This window comes from Leucopleurus acutus (genome assembly GCF_964270905.1).
Source record: "Leucopleurus acutus genome assembly, chromosome: 19".
NCBI lineage: Eukaryota > Metazoa > Chordata > Mammalia > Artiodactyla > Delphinidae > Leucopleurus > Leucopleurus acutus.
The window spans coordinates 18,707,892-18,732,839 of NC_139161.1; the positions used below are offsets into that span (position 1 = coordinate 18,707,892).

Here is a 24,948-nt window from a genome sequence, read left to right on the forward strand (position 1 = left end):
TGGAATGGGTCTTGAGGGGGACATCATGGTATACAAAGATGGGCTGGTATATGTGAGATGGAGACCCAGAGGGAAAGCGGGGTGCAGGAATGTGTCTGGGAAGAGGAGGAAACAGAATTTTGTGGGAGGAAGAGCCGTTAAGAACTGGATTCATATGCGTTTCTGAGAAGGGACAAGAAGGAAGTAGAGGGGCGAGCCTCCCTTGGCATATACGCTGCTGGCATGGATGTGCCTGAGGAGGATCCTGAGATGAGTGCAGGCCAGTGGGAAACACTGGGGAAGGACAGGGGTGGGGAGCATTGGTTGGTGTTGATTTTGATTTTGAGCGAGAAAAAGAAAACAGCCGGGATGATTGGAGAATTAGGTGGCTGCCACCACTCACCCAGTCACCCCACTGTGGCTTTCCCGTTCTTGGAGAAAGGAAAAGACCAAAATGAAGTGATTGGAGGCTAGATGTGAAAAAATAGAGAATTTAAATGGTCTTAATTACAAAAAAACTTGCAGAATTTTTTTAAAATAAGGTTTTTGTCATTAGTTCTATGGTTGATCTGATACTAAAGCATTCCAATTTTAAGTGGCACTTAATGAAATCAAGCTTTTAAACCTTTTAACGTGATTTATTTACATATATATTTAAGTTCATGTGTTAAAGTTCATGGGAACAGGAAGAAATGGATTTTTCTGCGAATCACGTTGAAGAAGTACAAAATGTCCTTAATGCTATGCAGAAAATCTTAGAGTGTCCAATCTGGTAAGTCAAGAGTTTATTAATTTGAGATTCTTCCTTATATCCGATGCAAATGAATAGAATTGACCTTAGATAGAAAGGAGAAAAAATTATAATGTTTATTAAGATTAAGCTATTAAAGTTGCTGCTTTTCTTAACTGAAGAGCTTTAGGAATATAAGAAATTACTCCTTTTTCTCCACTCTAACCTTCCCTTTGTGTCACCTCAACACACACAGTCCCCTGTCTTGAATGTCCACAGACTGTCTTGATTGGCTCTACATTGGGGCAAGGCTCTGGTTTGGCTTAAGTGGCATTTGGGCATTTCATCCATCTCTACAACCAGCTTGATCACTTGGAATGGACATAGTTAATAATGGCAAAATAAAATCACAAATGCTCGGTGTCAGTGAGTGGGTAGGTCTTGGGAGAACCTTTGGTTGAAACTAGCCCTGTACTATATTTAAATAAGAATACTGTGAGTCCTCAAAGCCTTTAGCAAGTTTCTTTGACCCCACCCCCCAGATTTATTCACTTATTTAAAAATTTTTATTTTTTATACAATTTTTAAACGTTACTCTCCATTTACAGTTATTATAAAATATTGGCTATATTCCTCATGTTGTATAATACATCCTCGTAGCCTATCTTACACCTAATAGTTTGTACCTCTCACCCCCAACCCCTATACTGCCCCTCGCCCCTCTTAGACTTTTTGAGTGAGCCTTTGTTTCCTTCATCTACAAAATAAGGAGGGGACTAGAGTAGTAAAGGTTTTTTTAGATTGAGGTGTAATTTACATACAGTGAAATGCAGAGAGCTTAAGTGTACAAGTCTATGAGTTTGGGCAAGTGTATATATATCTGAGTAACCCAGTCAAGATATAGAACATTTCCGGGCTTCCCGGGTGGCACAGTGGTTAAGAATCTGCCTACCAATGCAAGGGACACAGGTTCGAGCCCTGGCCGAGGAAGATCCCACAAGCCGCAGACAACTAAGCCCGTGCGCTACAACTACTGAGCCTGAGCTCTAGAGCCCGCAAGCCACAACTACTGAACCCACGTGCCACAACTACTGAGTCCATGCGTCTAGAGCCTGTGCTCCGCAACAAGAGAAGCCACCACAATGAGAAGCCCACGCACCACAACAAAGAATAACCCCCGCTCACTGCAACTAGAGAAAGCCTGTGCACAGCAACGAAGACCCAACACAGCCATAAATGAATGAATGAATGAATGAATGAATGATATAGAACGTTTCCATCACCCCAGAAAGTTATCTTGTGTGGATTCAGGAGCTCTTAACTTGCTGACCCTCCATGACCCTTGGAGGCCTATAGATAGAACTGTATTCTTATATAATTAGTTTCTTATGTAATTTTATATTTTGTATTTTATATATTTAAAAGCATTGCTCTAAGAAAGGGGTTCATGAGCTTTACCAACTGCCAAAGGGGGTCCATGGTACAACAAAGGTTATGAACCCCAGGTAGTCACTAGCTGACCTCAATGGTATCTCTTAAATCTATAAAATAAATTAAAAACCATACCTCAGAATTTCTTGGTAAAAAGCCAGAAAGGCAATTTAGGAGGATTACTGACTACCCTCTTCCCTCTGTTCTCTTAATTCTGGTCATTCTGGCCTCTTCGCTGCTCTTCAGACATGCGACATATTCTCCTGCCTCTGAGCTTTTATGCTTGCTACACCCTCTGCCTGCAACATTCTTCCCCTGGTAATTGCATGGCTCACAAATCTTTTTTTTTTTTTTTTTTTAAAAACTCACAAATCTTGATTGAAATACCATCTTTCAAAGAGGCAGACGATCCCAATTTAAAATTGTAACACTCCAACCCTCAACACATCCCTTATCCCCCTATGTTTCCATAATGCTTATTTTTTACATAACTTAAAACTATCTGACATTCTGTATAATTTATTTATCCTTTTTCTCAACCCCCACAGACTATAAACTCCCAAGGGCAGAGGTTTTTATTTGTTTTATTTACTTCATATTTTCAGTAGTTAGAACAGTATCTGGGACATAGTAGCCACTCAGTAAACATTTGTTGAAGGTATTAAGTAATACACTAAATTCGTTCTTTGATAATTTAGTGGTTTTTAACATGGTAATAGTGGTGGGTATTATTCAAAAAGTAAACTGAAAAGTTTTACCTTTGCTTTGTGCTTCATGAAAGTTGTTTTTCATACTTGGAGTCAAATAAGATTTTAAAAAATGCAAGTTGTGTTTTCAGAGAGAAACAAGATTTATAAGTAACCTACCTTCTGCTCCCCTGCCTCTCAACATTTCAGCTAAACAAGAACCAAAGCTAAATGAGCTTTACAGCCTAATTTACGAAACATCAGAGCCAGGCAAGCAGGAAATGACAATTGGAAAAAAAATTGCTTTTGAAAAAGCATAAAACTTACTCATGATGATTACAAAGAGTGATCAAAAAGTCCTTAATAGTATGGCATTTGGGTCCATTTATTTTACATTTCCATGGGACTCAGTCATAATAATGTAATGTTCTTTCTCATTCTGGCAAAGTAAACTATCAAATAAAAAAACTCAGATACAGGGGATTCCCTGGTGGCGCAGTGGTTGAGAGTCTGCCTGCCGATGCGGGGGACACGGGTTTATGCCCCGGTCCGGGAGGATCCCACATGCCGCGGAGCGGCTGGGCCCGTGAGCCATGGCCGCTGAGCCTGCGCGTCCGGAGCCTGTGCTCCGCAATGGGAGAGGCCACAACAGTGAGAGGCCCGCGTACCGCAAAAAAAAAAAAAAAAAAAAACCTCAGATACGTAAAAATTAGAGATGTGAGAATGAAAGTTAATGTTAAATTTTTATTTTCAGTCAACTACTGTGTATTTTCCAGCTCCATATTTATTTATTTTTTCAATCTTTTTTTTTCTTTTGGCTGTGTTGGGTCTTGGTTGCTGTACGCAGGCTTTCTCTAGTTGTGGTGAGCGGGGGCTGCTCTTCCTTGCGGTGCACGGGCTTATCATTGCAGTGGCTTCTCTTGTTGCGGAGCACAGGCCCTAGAGCATGCAGGCTTCAGTAGTTGTGGCATGTGGGCTCCATAGTTGTGGCTCGCGGGCTCTAGAGCACAGGCTTAGTAGTTGTGACGCACGGGCTTAGTTGCCCCACAGCATGTGGGATCCTCCCGGACCAGGGATCAAACTCATGTCCCCTGAACTGGCAGGCGGATTCTCAACCACTGTGCCATCAAGGAAGTCCTCAATCTGTTTTCTATTAGAAATAGACCTGTTTTTTAAACTAAGACTGTTCTGCCTGGTTGTTAAACCTTAAACTCATACCTAGTTCACTTTTTTTTTTTAACATTGCCTAGAACAGTACAATTTGCAGTTAATGTCTTAAATGATTCCTGACTGTGAATGGAAACAATGTTATTTATGGTAACTATAGGGTAGGTTTCCAGCTTCTTTGAGGTCTCAAGCTAAAATTCCTTCTCCTGGCCCCTGAGTCATTGGCATTTATTTCTGATAACTGGTAGTTCATTCTAACTCTTTACACATGAATATACAAATTCTTTGACTTTCAAAGAGTTTGCTAAAATGTGTATCCCAGTGGGTGGTGGTTGTTTTTTGAACCTAACCTAGCTTCTTTCTCCAATCACTTACCATGTTGGAAGCTCTAAATATAAATATGCAGTAGACCTAAAATATTTCCTGGTTTCAAAAGTTTAAAATATTTGAGTCACTTTTATTTTATTTTTATTTATTTATTTTCAATATAAATTTATTTATTTATTTATTTATTTTTGGCTGAGTTGGGTCTTTGTTGCTGCGCGCGGGCTTTCTCTAGTTGCGGCGAGTGTGGGCTACTCTTCATTGCGATGAGTGGGCTTCTCATTGCGGTGGCTTCTCTTGTGGAGCACAGGCTCTAGGCGCACAGGCTTCAGTAGTTGTGGTTTGTGGGCTCTAGAGCACAGGCTCAGTAGTTGTGGTGCACGGGCTTAGCTGCTCCGCGGCATGTGGGATTTTCCCGGACCAGGGCTTGAACCTGTTTCCCCTGTACTGGCAGGCTGATTCTTAACCACTGCGCCACCAGGGAAGCCCTATTTTTATTTTTTTAATTAATTAATTAATTTATTTTTGGCTGCGTTGGGTCTTCGTTGCTGCGTGCTGGCTTTCTCTAGTTGCAGCAAGCGGGGATTACTCTTCATTGCAGTGTGCGGCTTCTCATTGTGGTGGCTTCTCTTGTTGTGAAGCACGGGCTCCAGGCACATGGGCTTCAGTAGTTGTGGCTCGCGGGCTCTAGAGCACAAGCTCAGTAGTTGTGGCGCACGGGCCTAGTTGCTCTGTAGCATGTGGGATCTTCCCGGACCAGGACTCGATCCTATGTCCCCTGCATTGGCAGGTGGATTCTTAACCACTACGCCACCAGGGAAGTCCCTGAATCACTTTTATAGTAAACATTTACTTTCATCAGGACCTAGAAGAGAACATTTTAATTTTTTTCTTTTCATTCCCATTCTCTCTTCAAGCTTTTCCTTCAACAGTAATTACTTTTTTATGTATTGGAGTTTTCATCTGTTCAAAGTTTGTGTTTACAGTATGTTTGTATAGCTTGGTTTTTAATTACTATACTGAAATATAATTATCTCAGAATTGAGTCAGTGGTGAGAATGAAAGCCATCTGGTATCATAGCTAAATCCAACTTCTCTTTTACTGAGAATTTCTTTTGCTGTCTAGCCTATCTGAGGAATAGTGATTTACTAACAAATCAGAGTTTTCTTTGTTTTTCTTTTTAAAATCACTTTCAGTCCCAATAATAATACTAACATTGGTACAAGTCATCTCAGGTTGTAAACATTTTCCCAAGTAGCATTTAATTTTATTCTCAGAATAGCCTCAAGAGACTGGTAGAGTGGGTGACCGAGAAGGAAACTGAGGTTCAGGTAGAGTGGTTGGCCTGAGATCACTCTGCTAACAAAGAGAACTGTAGTAGAAACCCAGTCTTCTGACTTACTCTGGTATTTTTCTTTTCATTGCCCTGTGCTGCGTCAGAAACCCCATGATTGCGAGAGTTGTGTTACCAAACCCTTCATAAGGAGGCTATTGTCCCCCAGCTTTTCTTGTGATCCTTTTCTAAAGAGTTAAACATTTAATGAACCACATTCCTATCACATACACTGGTTACCTGTTCTTTGATGTCTTGCCTGAACTTTACCAAGAATCAGTTTCTGGAACTCTCATTCAGAATAAACACTGAAGACTTAAAATAGCCTGTTGGTTCCTGCATGCTCAGGCTCCCACCTACCTCTCTGACCTCTTGTACTAGTACCTCCCCCTTGATTATTCATCCTAGACCTTGGCCTACTCGGTGTCCTTCAAAAACCCTGGACATGGTCCTGCTCAGAGTCTGTCTTTTCTGCTCCCTCTGCTGGAATGTTCTTCCCCCAACTGTTGCACAGCTTGTTTCCTCACATTGCTCAGCTGTCTGCCAGTGTCACCTTCTCAGTGAGGCCTTTCCTGACTACCCTGTATATACCCTTCTCCCCATACACTGCACTTCCTGTCCCCTTACCTTGCTTTATTTTTCTTTTTAGCACTTATTCCCATATATGTTTGTTTCTCAATCAACTGCCTACCACAACTAGAATGTAAGTTCTGTGAGGGCAGGCTTTATTTTGTTTGCTGCTGTATTTGCATCTCCAAGAGCAGTGCTTGCACATAGTAGATGCACAATAAATACTTGTTATATTAGTAAATGAATTAATCTCAGGAGGGTCTTGAGATTTTGTGGTTAGATGGGTAGGGATGAGAATTTGAGTGATGTATTTTCTTTTCTGGCGATTTTAATATTTTTCTAAGTTTATTATTTTCTCAATTTTTTCAGTGAGTACTTATTACACTGTTCTTACAAAGTAATCACAAACCAAACATCATGTACCTCCTGAAGTGATGTAATAAAAGTACACAGAACCATCTGTAAAGTGTTCTTGCCAAAAAATTGAACCCAATTTTGACTCTGCCTGTAGGTCTAGTTTACAGGAAATAGAGGTTAGAGGGACAAGTTAAACCACATCATAGGGTTATAATCAGCAAAATCTAGAATGTGGGAAATTCTGGAGGTCAAATGACGTAGTTTTTTAAATGACGAGGTAAAAAAAGAGGAGAAATCTGTGAAAGAGACTTGAGATATATCAACCAAATGCAATGTGTGGATCTTATTTGGATCCTGATTTAAATGAATTTAATTATTAAATTTTTATGAGACAGGGAAATTGGAACATTAGTTGTATATTAGATGATACTAGGGAAATTATTATTATTATTTATTATTATTATTATTTTTTTGCGGTACGCGGGCCTCTCACTGTTGTCGCCTCTCCCGTTGTGGAGCACAGGCTCCGGACGCGCAGGCTCAGCGGCCATGGCTCACGGGCCAGGCCGCTACACAGCATGTGGGATCTTCCCGGACTGGGGCATGAACCCGTGTCCCCAGCATCGGCAGACGGACTCTCAACCACTGCGCCACCAGGGAAGCCCTAGGGAAATTATTTTTTAGGAGTAATAATGGTTTCATGGTTAAACTAAAAAAGTCTTTATCTTTGAAAGATATATTCTGCAATACTTATAGATGAAATGCTATGACAGCTGGGATTTTTAAAAATATTTATTTATTTTATTTATTTTGGCTGCGTCGGGGCTTAGTTGCGGCACGTGGGATCTTCGTTGTGGCATGCGGGATCTTTTTAGTTGTGGCATGCAGGTTCTTAGTCGCGGCATGCATGTGGGATCTAGTTCCCCACCAGGGATTGAACGTGGGCCCCCTGCATTGGGAGTGTGGAGTCTTACTCCCGGGACCACCAGGGAAATCCCCTGGGATTTATTTTAAAATAATCTTGGCTTTGAGTGGATTTTGGTATGGATGAAATAAATTGGCTGTGAGCTGATAATTGCTGAAATTGGGTTATGGTACATGGAGTTCATTTTACTGTTTTATTTGTGTAAATGCTTTATGCCTTCCATATTAAGAAATAAAAAGTAGGGGCTTCCCTGGTGGCGCAGTGGTTGAGAGTCTGCCTGCCGATGCAGGGGACGCGGGTTCTTGCCCCAGTCCGGGAAGATCCCACATGCCGCGGAGCGGCTGGGCCCGTGAGCCATGGCCGCTGAGCCTGCATGTCCGGAGCCTGTGCTCCACAACGAGAGAGGCCACAACAGTGAGAGGCCTGCGTACCACCAAAAAAAAAAAAAAAAAAAAAAGAAAGAAAGAAAAAATAAAAAGACAATCACATGCCAAAAAAGTGCTATGAGGGAATTCAAAAGAAATACAAGAAGTTTTTGTCTTTGTGGAGCTTAAAGTTTAGTTAACATATAGGATGTGCACCCACAATGATAGCTCAAAAAAGGTATCAGTGAAAACTAATATGAAATAATATCAGCTAATTTTTTAAATGCTAAAGATAACATAGAATATAGAAAAGAATGATATATTCTGTTTTGATGTCTGAAAGCTCATTGAGGGTAAGGATCATATTCTCTGCTGTATTTTTGGTTCCTAGTACAGCAGACATTTAATAAATATTTATTGAATGAACTTAAAGCCTTACTTTGACTCGGTTATAGCAGCTTAAAATTGAACTTCTTTATTAATTATTCATTTACTTTTAAATGAATTATTGAACCTCATTTCTTTTATTTTCTGTTTTTTCCCCTACCCTTCTAGTCTGGAGTTGATCAAAGAGCCTGTTTCCACAAAGTGTGATCACATATTTTGCAAGTAAGTTTGAATGTTTTATGTGGCTCCATTATTAGCTTTTGTGCTTATCCTTCATAACACAGGAAACACCTAGCTTTATTAAAGCTTTAGCTTCTTCAGTTATGTGAAAAAGAATCGTAAGTTTTTGTAGCGATAGTTTGTGGTAAAATATTGGCATATTTATCTAGTGGGATATGAAATCACTTTGAACAGCTGTTTGTTTTTTGTGTCCATGGGTGAAAGCAGATTGCAAGCAGTTACGAAATAAGCAAATTATGTTTCAACTGTCCCAGTTTCTCCTTTCTGTTCATTTCTGCATGTCCTTCTGCTCTCTGCCCTCTAAGGTTCAGTGTTTACCTGCTTCATAATCCTTGTGAAAATAGGAAAGGACCTGATATCAGTTTATATTTAGGCTGAAATTCATTCATACCAATGATTCAAGTTATATTTACATTTTTAAGGATTTTGCCCTTTGAAATGGATATGTTTCTTGATGGAAGAATTTCAGAAAAAGTTTGGTAGATAATGTTGTGGAACAGGGGGTTTTCTCCTTTCCTTGATGTTAAGCTATGACTGAGGCTCGCCCTGAATGCCAACTTATTTCTTTTTAAGCATTTTTTTCTTTTTTAATTGAAAAGGTAAGCCATGTCAATGGTAATGAGTTTACTAGCATATATGATGCAAAATATTTTTCCCTCCTACCTCAAACCCCTGCCTCTCCCTTCCCTCCCCAGAAAAAAACCACAATTATCAATTTCTTATGTATCCTCTAAGGAATTTTTAGATTCAAGAGTTTGTAACTTGGGATTCATGAATGGTTTTCATGAATTTCCTAGAATTATATTGAATTTTAAGTTCAATTGTATTAAAAACTATGGGCCTGTGCAGTTTTCTGGGAAGACAGTTCATAATTTTCATCAGCTTGGAACGTTTCTGTAACCTAAAAAACATGAAAAGCTTCTGCATTAAGGATAATGAGGGCTGGCTGAAGCTGGAGGAAACCTGTTCCCTTTGGAGTGATATCCTTTGAGCACAAGTCTGCCAGCTGGCCAGCCCCTTCCTTCCTCTGAATTTTACCTTTTTGCTATTTATCTGTCCCAACAAGGATCCAGAGCCCATTTCCACTGTCTCTCACCCCTTTTCCAGGTCACCCCACTGGCCTAGATCTGTTCCCAACAATTTCCTTCTCATTCTTCAGGCCCTTCTTCCTGGTCAGGTGTCATGGCAGCATGGCTTTATCTCTCCTTCAAGAATTTTTAGTTTTGTGGCCTCTAGAGGGAAGCTTCTCAAACTGTCTGTGGTATAGGGCCATTTTCTTTGTAGATCAGTACCTTTATAAAACAAAATTTTAAAGTCCCCCTATTTAAAAGGTTACAGATAGCTGAAGACTAACCTTTTAAATGCTGGGACTTTCACTGTTTCTTGACAAGAATCTTTCTGAAATGTACTGTATGCTTTCCTGTCACCTTGAATAATGAGTATATGGTATTATAGTGTGTAAAGAAGATTAAATTATGAACATTCATTACTTTGAGAGCTTGTGGAAGAAGGCAGTTTTACAGGCAGAGGAAATAATATGAGCAAAGGTATGAAGAGAAGAAAGAATATGTTCAGGAAAAAGAAACTAACTTTTCATATATAGAGAGAAGTTGTATTACAAAAGGAAGGAGCCCTCAGAGGGGAGATGATATTTGCAAGAGAGAAAGATCCAAGAGGAGGCAGAGGGATTGGAACTAGAAAATGGATGCTAGAAAGAGAAATAGTTGTTATTCAGTGAAGTTGGAGGTAAAGACATCTGTTGAGATTGAGAAGGTTAAAGTTGGCAACTGGAGGAGAGTGAAAAAGGCTTGCAATTCCTAACATGGAGGATAGGAAAAGCAGAATAGCCAGCCATATATATATATATATTTTTTGCGGTACGCGGGCCTCTCACTGTTGTGGCCTTTCCCGTTGCGGAGCACAGGCTCCGCACGCGCAGGCTCAGCGGCCATGGCTCACGGAGCCAGCCGCTCTGCGGCATGTGGGATCCTCCCGGACCAGGGCACGAACCCGTGTCCCCCGCATCGGCAGGCAGACTCTCAACCACTGCGTCACCAGGGAAGCCCTAGCCAGCCATATTTTAAGTGATAAGTTAGAATTAAAAGTTTAGTATAATGCCTGTGTGATAGATCAACTTTTTCATGAAATATCTTCTGTAATACCTTTATAGTCTGAATAACACCTTGATCTATATGATAAGAAAGTTCAGAAAAATGCCCCCAAGCATTAATTGTATTTTCTCAAGGTGGACTCTCATTGCTAACAATAACGCAGCTTTATTGACTGGAGTAAGCCTGTAGTTCTGAAATCTTTCATGAGATATACAAAAAGTACAATGGTACCAGTTTAGAAAATATTACTTAGGCCGTTCATGCATTAGCTTGCAGTTTCCGAACAACAGATGAAATGTGTAATACTTTTTGAAAGATCTAGACCACATTGTCCAAAGAGATATAATCTGAGCCATATAAAATAACTTAAATTTTCTAGTAGCCACATTACTTACCAAAAGGTTTTTTTAAAGGTGAAATTAATATAGTTATATATTTTTAATCCAATTATGGCTAAAATTTTATCATTTCAAAATATAAAAATATTAATGAGATATTTGACATTCTTTTTTTTTTTTTTTTTTTGCTGTATGCGGGCCTCTCACTGTTGTGGCCTCTCCTGTTGTGGAGCACAGGCTCTGGACGCGCAGGCTCACCGGCCATGGCGCATGGGCCTAGCTGCTCCGCGGCATGTGGGATCTTCCCGGACCGGGGCACGAACCCGCATCCCCTGCATCGGCAGGCGGACTCTCAACCACTGCGCCACCAGGGAAGCCCTTGACATTCTTTTTTTGTAGTAAGTCTCTGAAAGCTTGTGTTTTTCCATACTTACAGTACATTTTAGCTCAGACTAGCCATGTTTCAAGTGCTCAATAGCCACATGTGGCAGCTGTATTGGACAACACAGCTCTAGAAACTAACTACTCAAAGTGGGACTCATGGGTCTGTAGCAACCACATCACATGGGAACTTCCTAGAATCTCAGCCCTACCCCAAACCTGCTGAATCAGAATCTGCATTTTAACAGGATCCCCAGGAGATTCTTATGCACATTAAAGTTTGAGAAGCAGTGCTCTGGAATGATAACCTTTCTATACACTTATATGGAGGATACTAAGAGGGACTAGACCAAGGAAGGCTGAGGTTTAAAGACCAGATAGACCAAATAAGGCAAGTCTTGGGGTCATTTAACTGAGGAGATCCAGATAAGTGGTGAATCAGTGTTGGGGACGTTTCACGGCTGGATACATTAGATCATGACACCAGGGAATTCTGTAATCTAGTAGTAGGTCGGTATGTCAGAGGTCCAGAAATAGGCAAGAGATGGATAATCCAGCAAGTAGATTGAACATAGTCTCTCAGGAGTCTAGCAGCAGAAATGAGAAGTTCAGGTGGTAGTTATAAGGGAAGAAAAGTAGCAGGGACCCAGCCATAGGAGGCTGAGGGTTAGTGGTAAGATTCTCATCCCTAGGAGACAAGAGCCTTGACTCAGGGGACTGGGATACTGGGCAAGGAAACTAGGCAGAATCTTCCAGATGAAGAGCTCAAGATAGCTTCTTGGTCGGGGAGGGATAAATTGGAAGATTGGGCTTGACATATACACACTACTATATATAAAATAGATAACTAATAAGGACCTACTGTATAGCACAGGGAACTCTACTCAATACTCTGTAATGGCCTATATGGGAAAAGAATCTAAAAAAGAGTGGATATATGTATAACTGATTCACTTTACTGTACACCTGAAACTAACACAACACTGTAAATCAACTCTACTCCAATAAAAATTTAAAAAAAGATAGCTTCTTAATTGTTGGAACTAAAGTACAAACCAGAGGTTTGATTAAAAAAACAGAGCCTTGGGGCTTCCCTGGTGGCACAGTGGTTGAGAGTCCGCCTGCCGATGCAGGGGACACGGGTTCGTGCCCCGGTCCGGGAAGATCCCACATGCCGCGGAGTGGCTAGACCCGTGAGCCATGGCTGCTGAGCCTGTACGTCCGGAGTCTGTGCTCCGCAACTGGAGAGGCCACAATAGTGAGAGGCCCGCATACTGCAAAAAAAAAAAAAAAACAAAAAAAACCCAGAGCCTTAGGACTTCTCTGGTGGCACAGTGGTTAAGAATCGGCCTGCCAATGCAGGGCACACGGGTTTGAGCCCTGGTCTGGGAAGATCACACATGCCATGGAGCAAGTAAGCCCATGCGCCACGACTACTGAGCCCATGTGCCACAATTACTGAAGCCTACACGCCTAGAGCCCGTGCTCCACAACAAGAGAAGCCACTGCAATGAGAAGCCCATGCACTGCAATGAAGAGTAGCCCCCGCTTGCCACAATTAGAGAAAGCCTGCGCACAGCAACAAAGACCCAACACAGCCAAAAATAAATAAAATTTAAAAGAAAAGAAAACAGAACCTTATTTATACAAACTGACAAGGTTTGGTGGGACCAGCAACATAAGTGGATGCTGAGATGCTAAGCTGTGGAGCTCTCAGGGTCTTTATTTCCTTTAACAAGATACCGTATTTGTCTATTATCTTAGCTCTGTTGTTAGTAAGCCAGGGCACCCAGTATAACTGAAGGTAGCCAAAAGTCAGCTTGCCTTTATTTTGCCTATAGTTAGAACTATTAATTCATTGCTTCCTGCCAGGATAGACTTGGACAAGCAACTCAAAATTAGATGAGTTTCCATAACTTGTTAAACTGTGCAGGGTGTAGATGTGCTCAAAAATGAGTACTCTGAAAAGTCCCCCAAGATTGTTTGTGGCACTGTGATTTTACTATTCTCCATCAGCGTTTTCTTAAAAAGCTGAAGCTGCCCTTTAGAAAGCATACTGCATTGTCTTTAAAAATGCCTTTCCTTAACCATTGGGCTTTAGAAACCCAAGAATCCCAAAACTTTTCTTAGACCTTTTCACTAAGAACCTTATGTAGAACTTGTGTATGTGTTTTCATTTAATTAGTGCATCACATAGATTACCCAGGGCTCTAAAACAGAGTTTAATAAATTCTTCTGAGCCCTGAAAAACATGCCACTGTTCTGTTGATCTGTCAGTATTTTCCTTAGCTCAGTCATGTACAAGTTCATTTTCTCTTTTGAGTTTAGTTAATAACCTTTATGAGTCTGTTCTTTTCTAGCATAAAGAAAGATTGGAACTCATAATATCTTGGTTGATTTCTACGTATCTGGTTCTCCTGTGTTACTTATGTAATTATTGTACAGGCTGCAACATCTATAGCTTGGCTTATCACGCAATATCTTAGCTGCTGTATTCTGCAGTACTATGTTTAGGGAATTACCTAATCGCTACCTCTACTCTGAATTGTTGAATTGTGCCATTTGCCAGTGTGATGCATTGATGCCTCCTAGAGCCATTATGGTAGAGTGCAGGTAGTATTTGCATCTTCTCAAGGAGTGGTAGCCTCTATTATGTGGCTCTTTATGGACTTTATGGGACTTCTCTGGGTCCAGTGGTTAGGACTCTGTGCTCCCAATGCAGGGGGCCCAGGTTCGATCCCTGGTCAGGGAACTAGATCCCGCATGCCTCCCGCATGCTGCAACTAAAGATACCACATGCCACAACAGAGGTCCCGCACATGGCAACGAAGATCCCCCATGCCACAACTAAGACCCAGCACCACCAAATAAATAAATAAATGTTTAAATGGGCTTTATATACAGAGCAGGTAGCTTTTTGATACCCCTGTCCCCTAAACTATAGAATTGTTGTCAAGTGCAATGTGGTAGTTCAAGCAACTATATAAGTGAAGAAGGACCCCTGGGTCTCCTTGACCAAACCTACCTACATTTACTTTCTCTGGTGGAAAAACCATGGGCTTTGCTACAGTTCAATTCTAGATCCAATATCACCTTTACTAGTTACTTGATTACTGTATGATCTGGGACAAGTCTCTACTGTAAAATAAAGGTAATACTTCAGGGTTGTGTAGACAGAGAGAACAATGCATGTTAAAGGACCTGGCCAGTAAAAAGTGCTCTCTAAGTGTCTGCTGGCTCACCATTCCCACTGCCTTTTCAGCTCCCTAAATCTTCTTTCCTGGCTCTCTTCAATGTCGGTATCTTCTCTACTCCCTTCCCCAGTCACCTCCCTTGCCATAATATTATGTCCTTTATGATAGCAGGGATTTTGTTTTCCTTTTCCACTGAATTTCTTGCATCTAGAACAATACTGGACATGTAGTAAATATTGGTTGTATCAGTGTGAATCACTGCTTTTAATAATCATCACCACAGCTATTTCTGCCCTCTTCCCTTTTTTCCATTCTACCTCTCTTTTGAGTCTTCTTTTGTCTTCTTCCTAAGGGAATGTTGATTTTCATGGACACCACCAGCCAATGGGAGCAGTATTTTCCTTTCTTAAGGAAGCTGACTCAGGACTTCCCTAGTGGTTCAGTGGGTAAAACTCCGTGCTTCCAATGCAGGGGGCCCGGGTTCGATCCCTGGTTGAGGAACTAGAATCCCTCATGCATTCCAGAACTAAGGGTCCGCATGCCACAACTAAGAGTCAGCATGCTGCAGCTAAGAAGCCCACATGCTGCAGCTAAGAAGCCCGCATGCTGCAGCTAAGACCCGGCGCAGCCTAAATAAATAAATGTTAAAATATTTATTAAAAAAAAAGGAAGCTGACTCTGAACATGTTGCATATGATCTTCAAGTCTTCTTAGCCATATTCAGCGTCTGAGACAAACAACAAAATTGTTCTTTATCCAAAGCCATTCTAAAACCCTGAATGAGCCTTCTTCATTCCTTAGATGTCTAGTGAGCAGTGTGGTTATGCCAGATACTCTGTTGGGCATTGTGAATATAAAAAGGAGCATGTTTTCTTCCAGCCTTGAGGGGTTTTGTTTTGTTTTTTATTTTATTTCATTTTATTTTATTTTATGTATTTATTTATGGCTGCGTTGGGTCTTCGTTGCTGTGCGTGGGCTTTCTCTAGTTGTGGTGAGCGGGGGGGGGGGCTACTCTTCGTTGCGGCGCATGGGCTTCTCATTGCGGTGGCTTCTCGTTGCGGAGCATGGGCTCTAGGCGCCCGGGCTTCAGTAGTTGTGGCATGTGGGCTCAGTAGTTGTGGTGCACGGGGTTAGTTGCTCTGTGGCATGTGGGATCTTCCTGGACCAGGGCTCAAACCCGTGTCCCCTGTATCAGCAGGCAGATTCTCAACCACTGTGCCACCAGGGAAGTCCTGTGTACAAGTTTTATGTGGACTTATGTTTTCATTTCTCCTGGAAAGAAACCTAGGAGTAGAATTGCAGAGTCTTATGGTAACTCTTTGTTTAACATCCTGACGAACTGCCGAACAGTTTTCCGAAGTGACTGCGTTGTTTTATATTTCCACCAGCAATGAATGAGGATTTCAGTTGCTCCACATCTTCGCCAATACTTATTATTATCTGTCTTTTTAATTAGGGCCATCATAGTGGGCATGAAGTGGCATCTCATTGTGGCTTTGATTTCCTTTTTCCTAATGACAAATGATATCGAGCATCTTTTCCTGTGCTTATTGACCATTTGTATATCTCCTTTGGAAAATATAGTTCTTCATATCCTTTGCCCATTTTTTAATTGGGTTATTTCTTTTTTATTGAATTTTAAGAGTTCTTCATATATTCTGGATACAAGTCCCTTATCAGATATATGATTAGCAGATATTTTCTCTCATTCTGTGGATTGTCCCTTCACTTTCTTCATAGTATTATTTGTAGCACCAAAGTTTTTAAGTTTGATGTAGTCTAGTGTACCCATTTTTTCTTTGGTTGCTTGTGTTTTTGCCATTTATTTATTTATGAAATCATAGCTTAACCCATGGTCACAGACATTTATAGTTTTAGTTCTTACATTTAGTTCTGTGATCCATTTTGAGTTAATTTTTCTGTATTGTGTGAGGTAAGAGTCTATCTTCATTTTTTTGCATGTGGATATCTAGCTGTCCCAGCACTATTTGTTGATAAGATTATTCCTTTTCCATTTAATTGTCTTGGTGCTATTGTTGAAAATCAACAATAGCATAGATGTATGTTTGTACTCTCATTCTATTCCATTTATGTATATGTTTATCCTTATGCTAGTATCATGCTGTCTTGATTACTGTAACTTTTGTATTGAGGTGCTGAGTTTTTAAACTAATTATAATCATTTTACTTGAACCACTTACCATTTATGTCTGATTATGCAGCATGAAATAATTATGAGTATATCATTAAATATGCCATATTAACTTTTAATAAGTTTTATTTGATCATAATAGTAAGCCATATGCATGTAAGTTCAGTTTTCATAGATCTTTGCTTATATAGTTTGTTTTCTGATTTTACAGCATCTAAAAACAATTAAAGAAGGCCATTGGTTGTAATTCACCTGCCATTACCTTTAAAATGGCTCTTAAGGGCAGTTGTGAGACTATCTTTTCATGGCTACTTGCTTTTTGAATATTCTCTCTGCAAAAAAAAAAATGTAACTTGAGTTGTTCTTTTCATTCTTTAAAATGTATAGATTTTGTATGCTGAAACTTCTCAACCAGAAGAAAGGGCCTTCACAGTGTCCTTTGTGTAAGAATCATATAACCAAAAGGTATATAATTTGGGTAGTTGGGAGGTTGGAAGTGACAACAACAGGAAAAAGTAGAAATTCCTTAATAACATAGCTGGTATTCCTATCAAACCACTCATCAGTAGAAAAACATATAAAAAAGGGTGTTTAGCTGACAGGGTAAATTATTTCTAAAGTCATTTTTCTGAAAATTTTACAGTACATCTGCCTTATACAGGTACTAGCAATTCATTGCCTTTTTCTAATCCTTCTATATGATGCAAGAACTTGCAGTCTTATCTAATATAGGACTGTACCACCCTGCCCCCATTGTCCTGATCCTGCTTTTATTTTTCTTCCTTGCATATATTTCTACTTATTTACACAAACACATATGCAATGCATTTATACATTGTGTGTCCCTCTGGCCAGGATGTAAGTTCTATTAGGGCACTGGCTTTGTCTCAGTCAACACTGTTTTTCCAATGTTTGACACATAGTAGTCACTCAGATATGTAAATGAATAAATAAATTATATTGTCCTACAACTGTCCTAAACCAAAATCTCTCTTTGGACATTGTTATCTATCTGTGATTTTGAAATAATGTAATCATCATTTGGCAGAAATCCCTGAGAGCTAGAAGTGGCACTTTGGGTGGATGGGATTCAGATGTTAAGAATAATAAGTTCTCTATGCAGTGGATTTATATCTACTGTGGATTCAAAGTACTATTATTTTAGATAATTATAGGCTTTTGGTAAGTTTGAATGGCCAAAAATAATTATAAAAACAATCAATATGCTATGTGGTTTATTCTGCTGTCAGTGATGTTTTGATTAGTGTAATGTCCCTAATAGCTCTGTTCTTTCCATATAGTTTTTTTTTTTTAACTGTTGCTACTTCTTTTTTTATTTGTTCACATGTCTTTCCTTATTTTAGTGTCCTTAAAAAGTTGGTAATCTTTTGCTAAGTGTGTCTTTCAAACAATTTACTTTCAGAAGCCTACAAGAAAGTACAAGATTTAGTCAGCTTGTTGAAGAGCTATTGAAGATCATTCATGCTTTTGAGCTTGACACAGGATTGCAGAGTAAGTGTTGCATAACCCCAGGGGCCAATGCTCAAGTGGCCATCTATTAAAATGGAAGTTGGTGGAATTATTTTATTTGAATAGGTGGTAAGACCTTTTGGTCTAGGTTAACTTTAGCTCTGTATCTGTAATCTTTTTTTTTTTTTTTTTTCCTCCGGTTCGTGGGCCTCTCACTGTTGTGGCCTCTCCCGTTGCGGAGCATAGGCTCCGGACGCGCAGGCTCAGCGGCCATGGCTCATGGGCCCAGCCGCTCCGCGGCATGTGGGATCTTCCCGGACCAGGGCACGAACCCGTGTCCCCTGCATTAGCAGGCGGACTCTCAACCACTGCGCCACCAGGGAAGCCCCTGTAATCTATTTTTTAAATCATTCCCACTGGTCTCACACCTTATTTTATCCATCCTAATATGCACGTTTTTTATTTGCACATCTCCAGAATTGGGAGCAGTTTACCATTAATGGTGTGTCATTGTTTAATTTAGTGTTTTCTTTCTTAGTGGTACAGAAAATAATGGTGCATTTTATATCACTGGTATTTTAGTTTCAGTGAAATATGGTATTAATAGGCAAATTTGTTAGTATTAAGGTAGGGAAAAAAGGAGTAGAAATAACTTTGGTCTATGTGTTCGTTTCCTAGGAGTAGAACTTCTGAAGTTCATTTTTTTAAAAAGTATAGGCAACCTTTAATGCATTGTTTTTGTTTTTTTGTTTTTTTGCGGTACATGGGCCTCTCACTGTTGTGGCCTCTCCCGTTACGGAGCACAGGCTTCGGACGCGCAGGCTCAGCGGCCATGGCTCACGGGCCCAGCCGCTCCGCGGCATGTGGGATCCTCCCGGACCAGGGCACGAACCCGTGTCCCCTGCATCGGCAGGCGGACTCTCAACCACTGCGCCACCAGGGGAGCCCTAATGCATTGTTTTAATATTGTACAACAAAGAGCATACACAGGCTTTCTCTTGGTTCTTTGCTTACAATTAATATTTTTTCTAACTGCAAAAATAATGTTTTCCTTTGTAATTCACAGTTGCAAACAGTTATAACTTTTCAAAAAAGGAAAATAACTCTTCTGAGCATCTAAAGGAGGAAGTTTCTATCATTCAAAGTATGGGCTACCGAAACCGGGCCAAAAAACTTCAACAGAGTGAACCTGAAAATCCTACCTTGGTAAGGCCATTTTTGTGTATTCTGATAACATCTCTTTATTGAGCACTGTGAGTTGGTGAGTGTGCTAGATGCTTATGGATTTACATAAAAAGTCAGTAAACAAGGGAAGATGGTAAATTAAGGGGCCAAACAAGAGTTAGAGGAGACGAGAGAAGGTCCCCGGTTTTAGTGCTTTGTTCATTCTGATGAACGTATTTTTCTTCATATCTGTCTAAGATAGACACAAGGACACTGATGGTCAGCTTGCTAGTTTTTAAAATAACCATCTTATGGCAGTTCTCCAGGGACAAGGACATATCTTCTGTTTTATTTCCTCTGAAAAGTTGCCTGGGAAAAAAAAATCGGTTTCTAACATTTGAAAATTGCTTCAAGTTAAAAGTGTAATTGTCAAAGAAAATGCAGAGATTTGCGCTGTTGTTATTCATATGTGAATGAATAATGAAGATCTTAAAAATGATAGTTCTCTGGCGCAGTGGGTATGAGTCTGCCTGTCAATGCAGGGGACATGGGTTCGAGCCCAGGTCTGGGAAGATCCCACATGCTGTGGAGCAACTAAGCCAGTGAGCCACAACTACTGAGCCTGCACTCTAGAGCCCGCGAGCCTAGAGCCTGTGCTTCACAACAGGAGGAGCCACCGCAACGAGGAGCCAGGGCACCACAGCGAAGAGTGGCCCCTGCTCACTACAACTAGAGAAAGCCCACGCGCAGCAAAGACCCAATGCAGCCAAAAATAAATAAATTAATTAATTAATTAAAAAAAAAAAGTTCTCATAGTACCAGCATTCACTTTTCGGTAGATGTTGAAGGGCTTAAAAAGAAGAAGGAAAGCTTCAACAGAGTAAGGTCCCGTTTCTAAATATTCTCTCCTGTACTGAATATTCTTAGGCTTGCTGGGTTTTCTTTTTTTTTTTGGCAGTACACGGGCCTCTCACTGTGGTGGCCTCACCCGTTGCGGAGCACAGGCTCCGGACGCGCAGGCTCAGCGGCCATGTCTCACGGGCCCAGCCGCTCCACAGCATGTGGGATCTTCCCGGACCGGGGCACAAACCCGTGTCCCCTGCATCGGCAGGCAGACTCTCAACCACTGCGCCACCAGGGAAGCCCATTGCTGGGTTTTCTTTATTTTCATTTATCCTTTTTAAAAATTTACTTTGGGGCTTCCCTGGTGGTGCGGTGGTTAAGAACCCACCTGCCAATGCAGGGGACACGGGTTTGAGCTCTGGTCCGGGAAGATCCCACATGCCGCGGAGTAACTAAGCCGGTGCACCACAACTACTGAGCCTGCTCTCCAGAGCCTGTGAGCCACAACTACTGAGCTCGTGTGCCACAACTACTGAGCCTGTGCTCTAGAGCCTGTGAGCCACAACTACTGAGCCCACATGCCACAACTACTGAAGCCCCTGCGCCTAGAGCCCGTGCTCTGCAACAGGAGAAGCCGCCACAATGAGAAGCCTGCACACGCAACGAAGAGTAGCCCATGTAGCCCCCGCGCACCGCAACTAGAGAAAGCCCGAGCGCAGCAACGAAGACCCAATGCAGCCAAAACTAAATAAATAAATAAAAAAGAAAGAAAGACAAAAACAAAACCAAAAAGAAAAAAAATGCTTTCCTTATCTTTAAAAATATTACACAGATAATACATATTTATTTTAGAAAAATTTAGAACAACAGAGAGAGGGGAAAAGTATTCAAAGCACACAAAACTCACACATTCTGGTGTGTAGTCTGCGAAATATTTTTTCTGAGGTGTCATAAATGTTAGCTAATTGATAATGGTCTATTTGTTTTGTCCATGGCTTTGAGTTTCTGTTAAGAAAAAAAAAGCACAGAACTGGCCAACAATTTGTTGATCATTCTTTACTGCTTAGCAGGAAACCAGTCTTAGTGTCCAGCTCTCTAACCTTGGAATTGTGAGATCTCTGAGGACAAAGCAGCAGATACAACCTCAGAATAAGTCCGTCTACATTGAATTGGGTAAGAGTCTCAGATTTTGTAAGTTTAGAATAATAGTTGCTGGATTCCTTGTCTAGGAGTTTTACCAAAAACCGTGGTCACAATTTATACAGTGGCAGGGAGCTCTGGGAAGTGAAAATAAAATAATTTTACTAGCCTTATGATGTGTTATAAATAATGTAAAAGATGCAGGTCTCACCTTGAAGAACCTTCCTTTGTAAAGAGGGCAAAAGAAAGGGTGTCTGGTTATAAGTATGTGTAAATATACTTTGGAAATATGGAGAGTAGGGCTAAGAAAGAATGTGATGAGTGGGCTACAGCATTTGGAGGGATCTAAGATAACTTGTACTAGACGAGAAAGACTTAAGAACAGCTGAGCTCAGTTCAAGCAGGTCTCTCTATGTCTTATCGTTTAGAGTATATTTATAATTGGAAAGAACGGCCCTCCTTTGAGCTCCCAAGCACTAATGTTTGACATAGCACATGTCATATTCTTTCAAAATTTCTTGTGTCTTTTCCCCTTTTAAGATCATAAGTTCCTAGACAACAGGTATTGCCTCATAAAAATAATCAAAATAATTATAGGAGAGAATATTTAGGAGCACCTACTGTAGTGCACGCACTGGTGTGTTTTACTTGTGTAACTCATTTAAGATGCATGACAAACCTGAGATGATTACTACTATTATACTTATTTTACAGATGAGGGAATTAAGGCACAGAGAGGTTAAGAAATTTTGCCAAGGTTGTAAAGCTAGTAAGTGAAAGGGTCATGATTCAAACCTGTGCTTATGACCACTTCTCTGTATTGCCTGACATGTATCATTGTGTCTGCCATGTAGTGGGTGCTCAGTAAATATTTCTTGAAGATATGTTTTGCAACAAGTGTATTTTTTGAGTTTAAGCCTTTCAATAAAAATCCTTTTATTGATTTGTTATTTGGGGGTATTTGGGGAATTTTTTTAGGATCTGATTCTTCTGAAGATACAGTTAATAAGGCCAGTTATTTCAGGTGAGTCAAAGAGAGCCTTTTTCTATGAAGCTGGCATTTTTGTATCTAGTTAATATTAAGGATTGATATTTCTTTAGGTTAGAATCATGGCATTGGAATAGACCTTAAAGACCATCTACTTTAATCTCCTCATTTTATAGCTGAGAAAATATCCTTTTTTAAAATATTTATTTATTTGTTTGTTTGTTTTTGGTTGCATTGGTTCTTTGTTGCTGCGCACGGACTTTCTCTAGTTGCTGCGAGCGGGGGCTACTCTTCAGTGCAGTGCGCGGGCTTCTCATGGCGGTGGCTTCTCTTGTTGCAGAGCACGGGCTCTAGGTGCGCAGGCTTCAGTAGTTGTGGCATACGGGTTCAGTAGTTGTGGCTCACGGGCTCTAGAGCACAGGCTCAACAGTTGTGGCACACGGGCTTAGCTGCTCAGTGGCATGTGGGATCTTCCCGGACCAGGGCTCGAACCCGTGTCCCCTGCATTGGCAGGCGGATTCTTTTTTTTTAACATCTTTATTGGGGTATAATTGCTTTACAATGGTGTGTTAGTTTCTGCTTTATAACAAAGTGAATCAGTTATACACATACATATGTTCCCATATCTTTTTCCTCTTGCGTCTCCCTCCCTCCCACCCTCCCTATCCCACCCCTCCAGGCAGTCACAAAACACCGAGCTGATCTCCCTGTGCTATGCAGCTGCTTCCCACTAGCTATCTACCTTACGTTTGGTAGTGTATATATGTCCATGCCTCTCTCTCGCTTTGTCACAGCTTACCCTTCCCTCTCTCCATATCCTCAAGTCCATTCTCTAGTATGTCTGTGTCTTTATTCCTGTCTTATCCCTAGGTTCTTCATGACATTTTTTTTTCTTAAATTCCATATATATGTGTTAGCATATGGTATTTGTCTTTCTCTTTCTGACTTACTTCACTCTGTATGACAGACTCTAGGTCTATCCACCTTGTTACAAATAGCTCAATTTTGTTTCTTTTTATGGCTGAGTAATATTCCATTGTATATATGTGCCACATCTTCTTTATCCATTCATCCGATGATGGGTACTTAGGTTGTTTCCATCTCTGGGCTATTGTAAATAGAGCTGCAATGAACATTTTGGTACATGACTCTTTTTGAATTATGGTTTCTCAGGGTATATGCCCAGTAGTGGGATTGCTGGGTCATATGGTAGTTCTATTTGTAGTTTTTTAAGGAACCTCCATACTGTTCTCCATAGTGGCTGTACCAATTCACATTCTCACCAGCAGTGCACAAGTGTTCCCTTTTCTCCACACCCTCTCCAGCATTTATTGTTTGTAGATTTTTTGATGATGGCCATTCTGACTGGTGTGAGATGATACCTCATTGTAGTTTTGATTTTCATTTCTCTAATGATTAATGACGTTGAGCATTCTTTCATGTGTTTGTTGGCAGTTTGTATATCTTCTTTGGAGAAATGTCTATTTAGGTCTTCGGCAGGCGGATTCTTAACCATTGCACCACCAGGGAAGTCCAGAAAATATCCTTTTTGCTTCGCTGGTTGGTTTCTTAGTAAAGAGTTTGAAAGAGTTTAAAGTAACAGTAGAACTATGCACAGACTTGCTTCCAGCAGATGGTTGTGCCCTAGCTTAGTTCGTCGTGTATGATAGTGTTGACTCAGTGATAATTGTGGCTGTTGAAAACATTAGAGTACTCAGTTTTCAGTTCTTTCCTTCCTCTGTTCCTTAATTCCGTCTGTAACTCAAACTTTGTCTACATAAATTAAACCATAATCTACAAGCAGCCCCCAACTGGGTTGTCAAATTGCTTTCGTTAGGAATTATTGCTTGACCCTAAGATCTGTGATGGTGTCATTGCCAATCAGATTTTGTTTGCAAATTACTTTTTCCTGATCTCTCAATTGGGAGAAAATGGTTTTTAGCCTGGAAAGAAGCACAGAAGGCAGTGCTGCAAAGTGGCGTGCTTTTGCATTCTATTGGAATGTCTGTTCCATCCCAGTGCTCCCTTTGTTTAGATAACTTTGTACTTGTATTCTCATTAAGATATATTTTAAGTTTTGTTGGTTTTCTCTTTACTGTCTTTTAGCTATTATTTGGCCATCATTTAAATTTTAGTTCTCATTTGTATGTCCATAAAGCAATGTTCTATATTACTGCTGTGATTTTTGTGACTGTATGTTCTCAGTCTTTGACCGTTTCATTTTGACTAGAAGTTACTAAAGCACAGATTTCAAAAAGTGAATCAAATTGATAACCCTTATTGCAACCCTACCTAGAGGAGCTAAAATACTTGATCATGTGACAGCTATTTGCGCATATAAACCACTGTTTCTCACTAAGGCTTCTGTCTTTTCCCTATAGTGTAGGAGACCATGAATTGTTAGAAATCACCCCTCAAGGAGCCAAGGCTGAAGCCAGTTTGAATCGTGCAAAAAAGGGTAATGGCAAGTCTTCCAACTTAACGGGCACTAAGGAAAGAATAGGTAGATGCGGTACTGTAATTAGATTATTGTGAAGAACCATTTGGGACGTTTATAATTCACAACATTTCTTGGCAGAGTTAGAATATCGTTCTTTCTCAGATGTCATGGTACAGCCTGACAATGACACTAGACTGATATGGTTATAATAGTACCCTATGTAATTGGTTGT

The 24,948-nt window shown here is 40.5% G+C and overlaps 1 protein-coding gene across 29 annotated transcripts in view; it reads left to right on the forward strand.

Moving 5' to 3' along the window:
- Positions 1-643: 643 nt before the first annotated feature.
- Positions 644-24,948, forward strand: part of BRCA1 (BRCA1 DNA repair associated) — a gene marked incomplete at its 3' end in the record, with an annotated part of 61,661 nt that continues 37,356 nt past the window's right edge. For 8 of the 29 annotated variants that reach the window (XM_082861107.1, XM_082861118.1, XM_082861122.1 and 5 more), the window contains exons 1-8: positions 644-751; positions 8,424-8,477; positions 17,059-17,136; positions 18,095-18,183; positions 19,208-19,347; positions 21,216-21,321; positions 22,267-22,312; positions 24,658-24,734. In XM_082861107.1, the coding sequence (XP_082717233.1) occupies positions 672-751; positions 8,424-8,477; positions 17,059-17,136; positions 18,095-18,183; positions 19,208-19,347; positions 21,216-21,321; positions 22,267-22,312; positions 24,658-24,734 (670 nt within the window). In that variant the 5' untranslated portion in view covers positions 644-671. The remainder of the gene's footprint in view (positions 752-8,423; positions 8,478-17,058; positions 17,137-18,094; positions 18,184-19,207; positions 19,348-21,215; positions 21,322-22,266; positions 22,313-24,657; positions 24,735-24,948) is intronic. The other 21 variants (XM_082861117.1, XM_082861096.1, XM_082861120.1 and 18 more) reach the window with 7 other exon arrangements.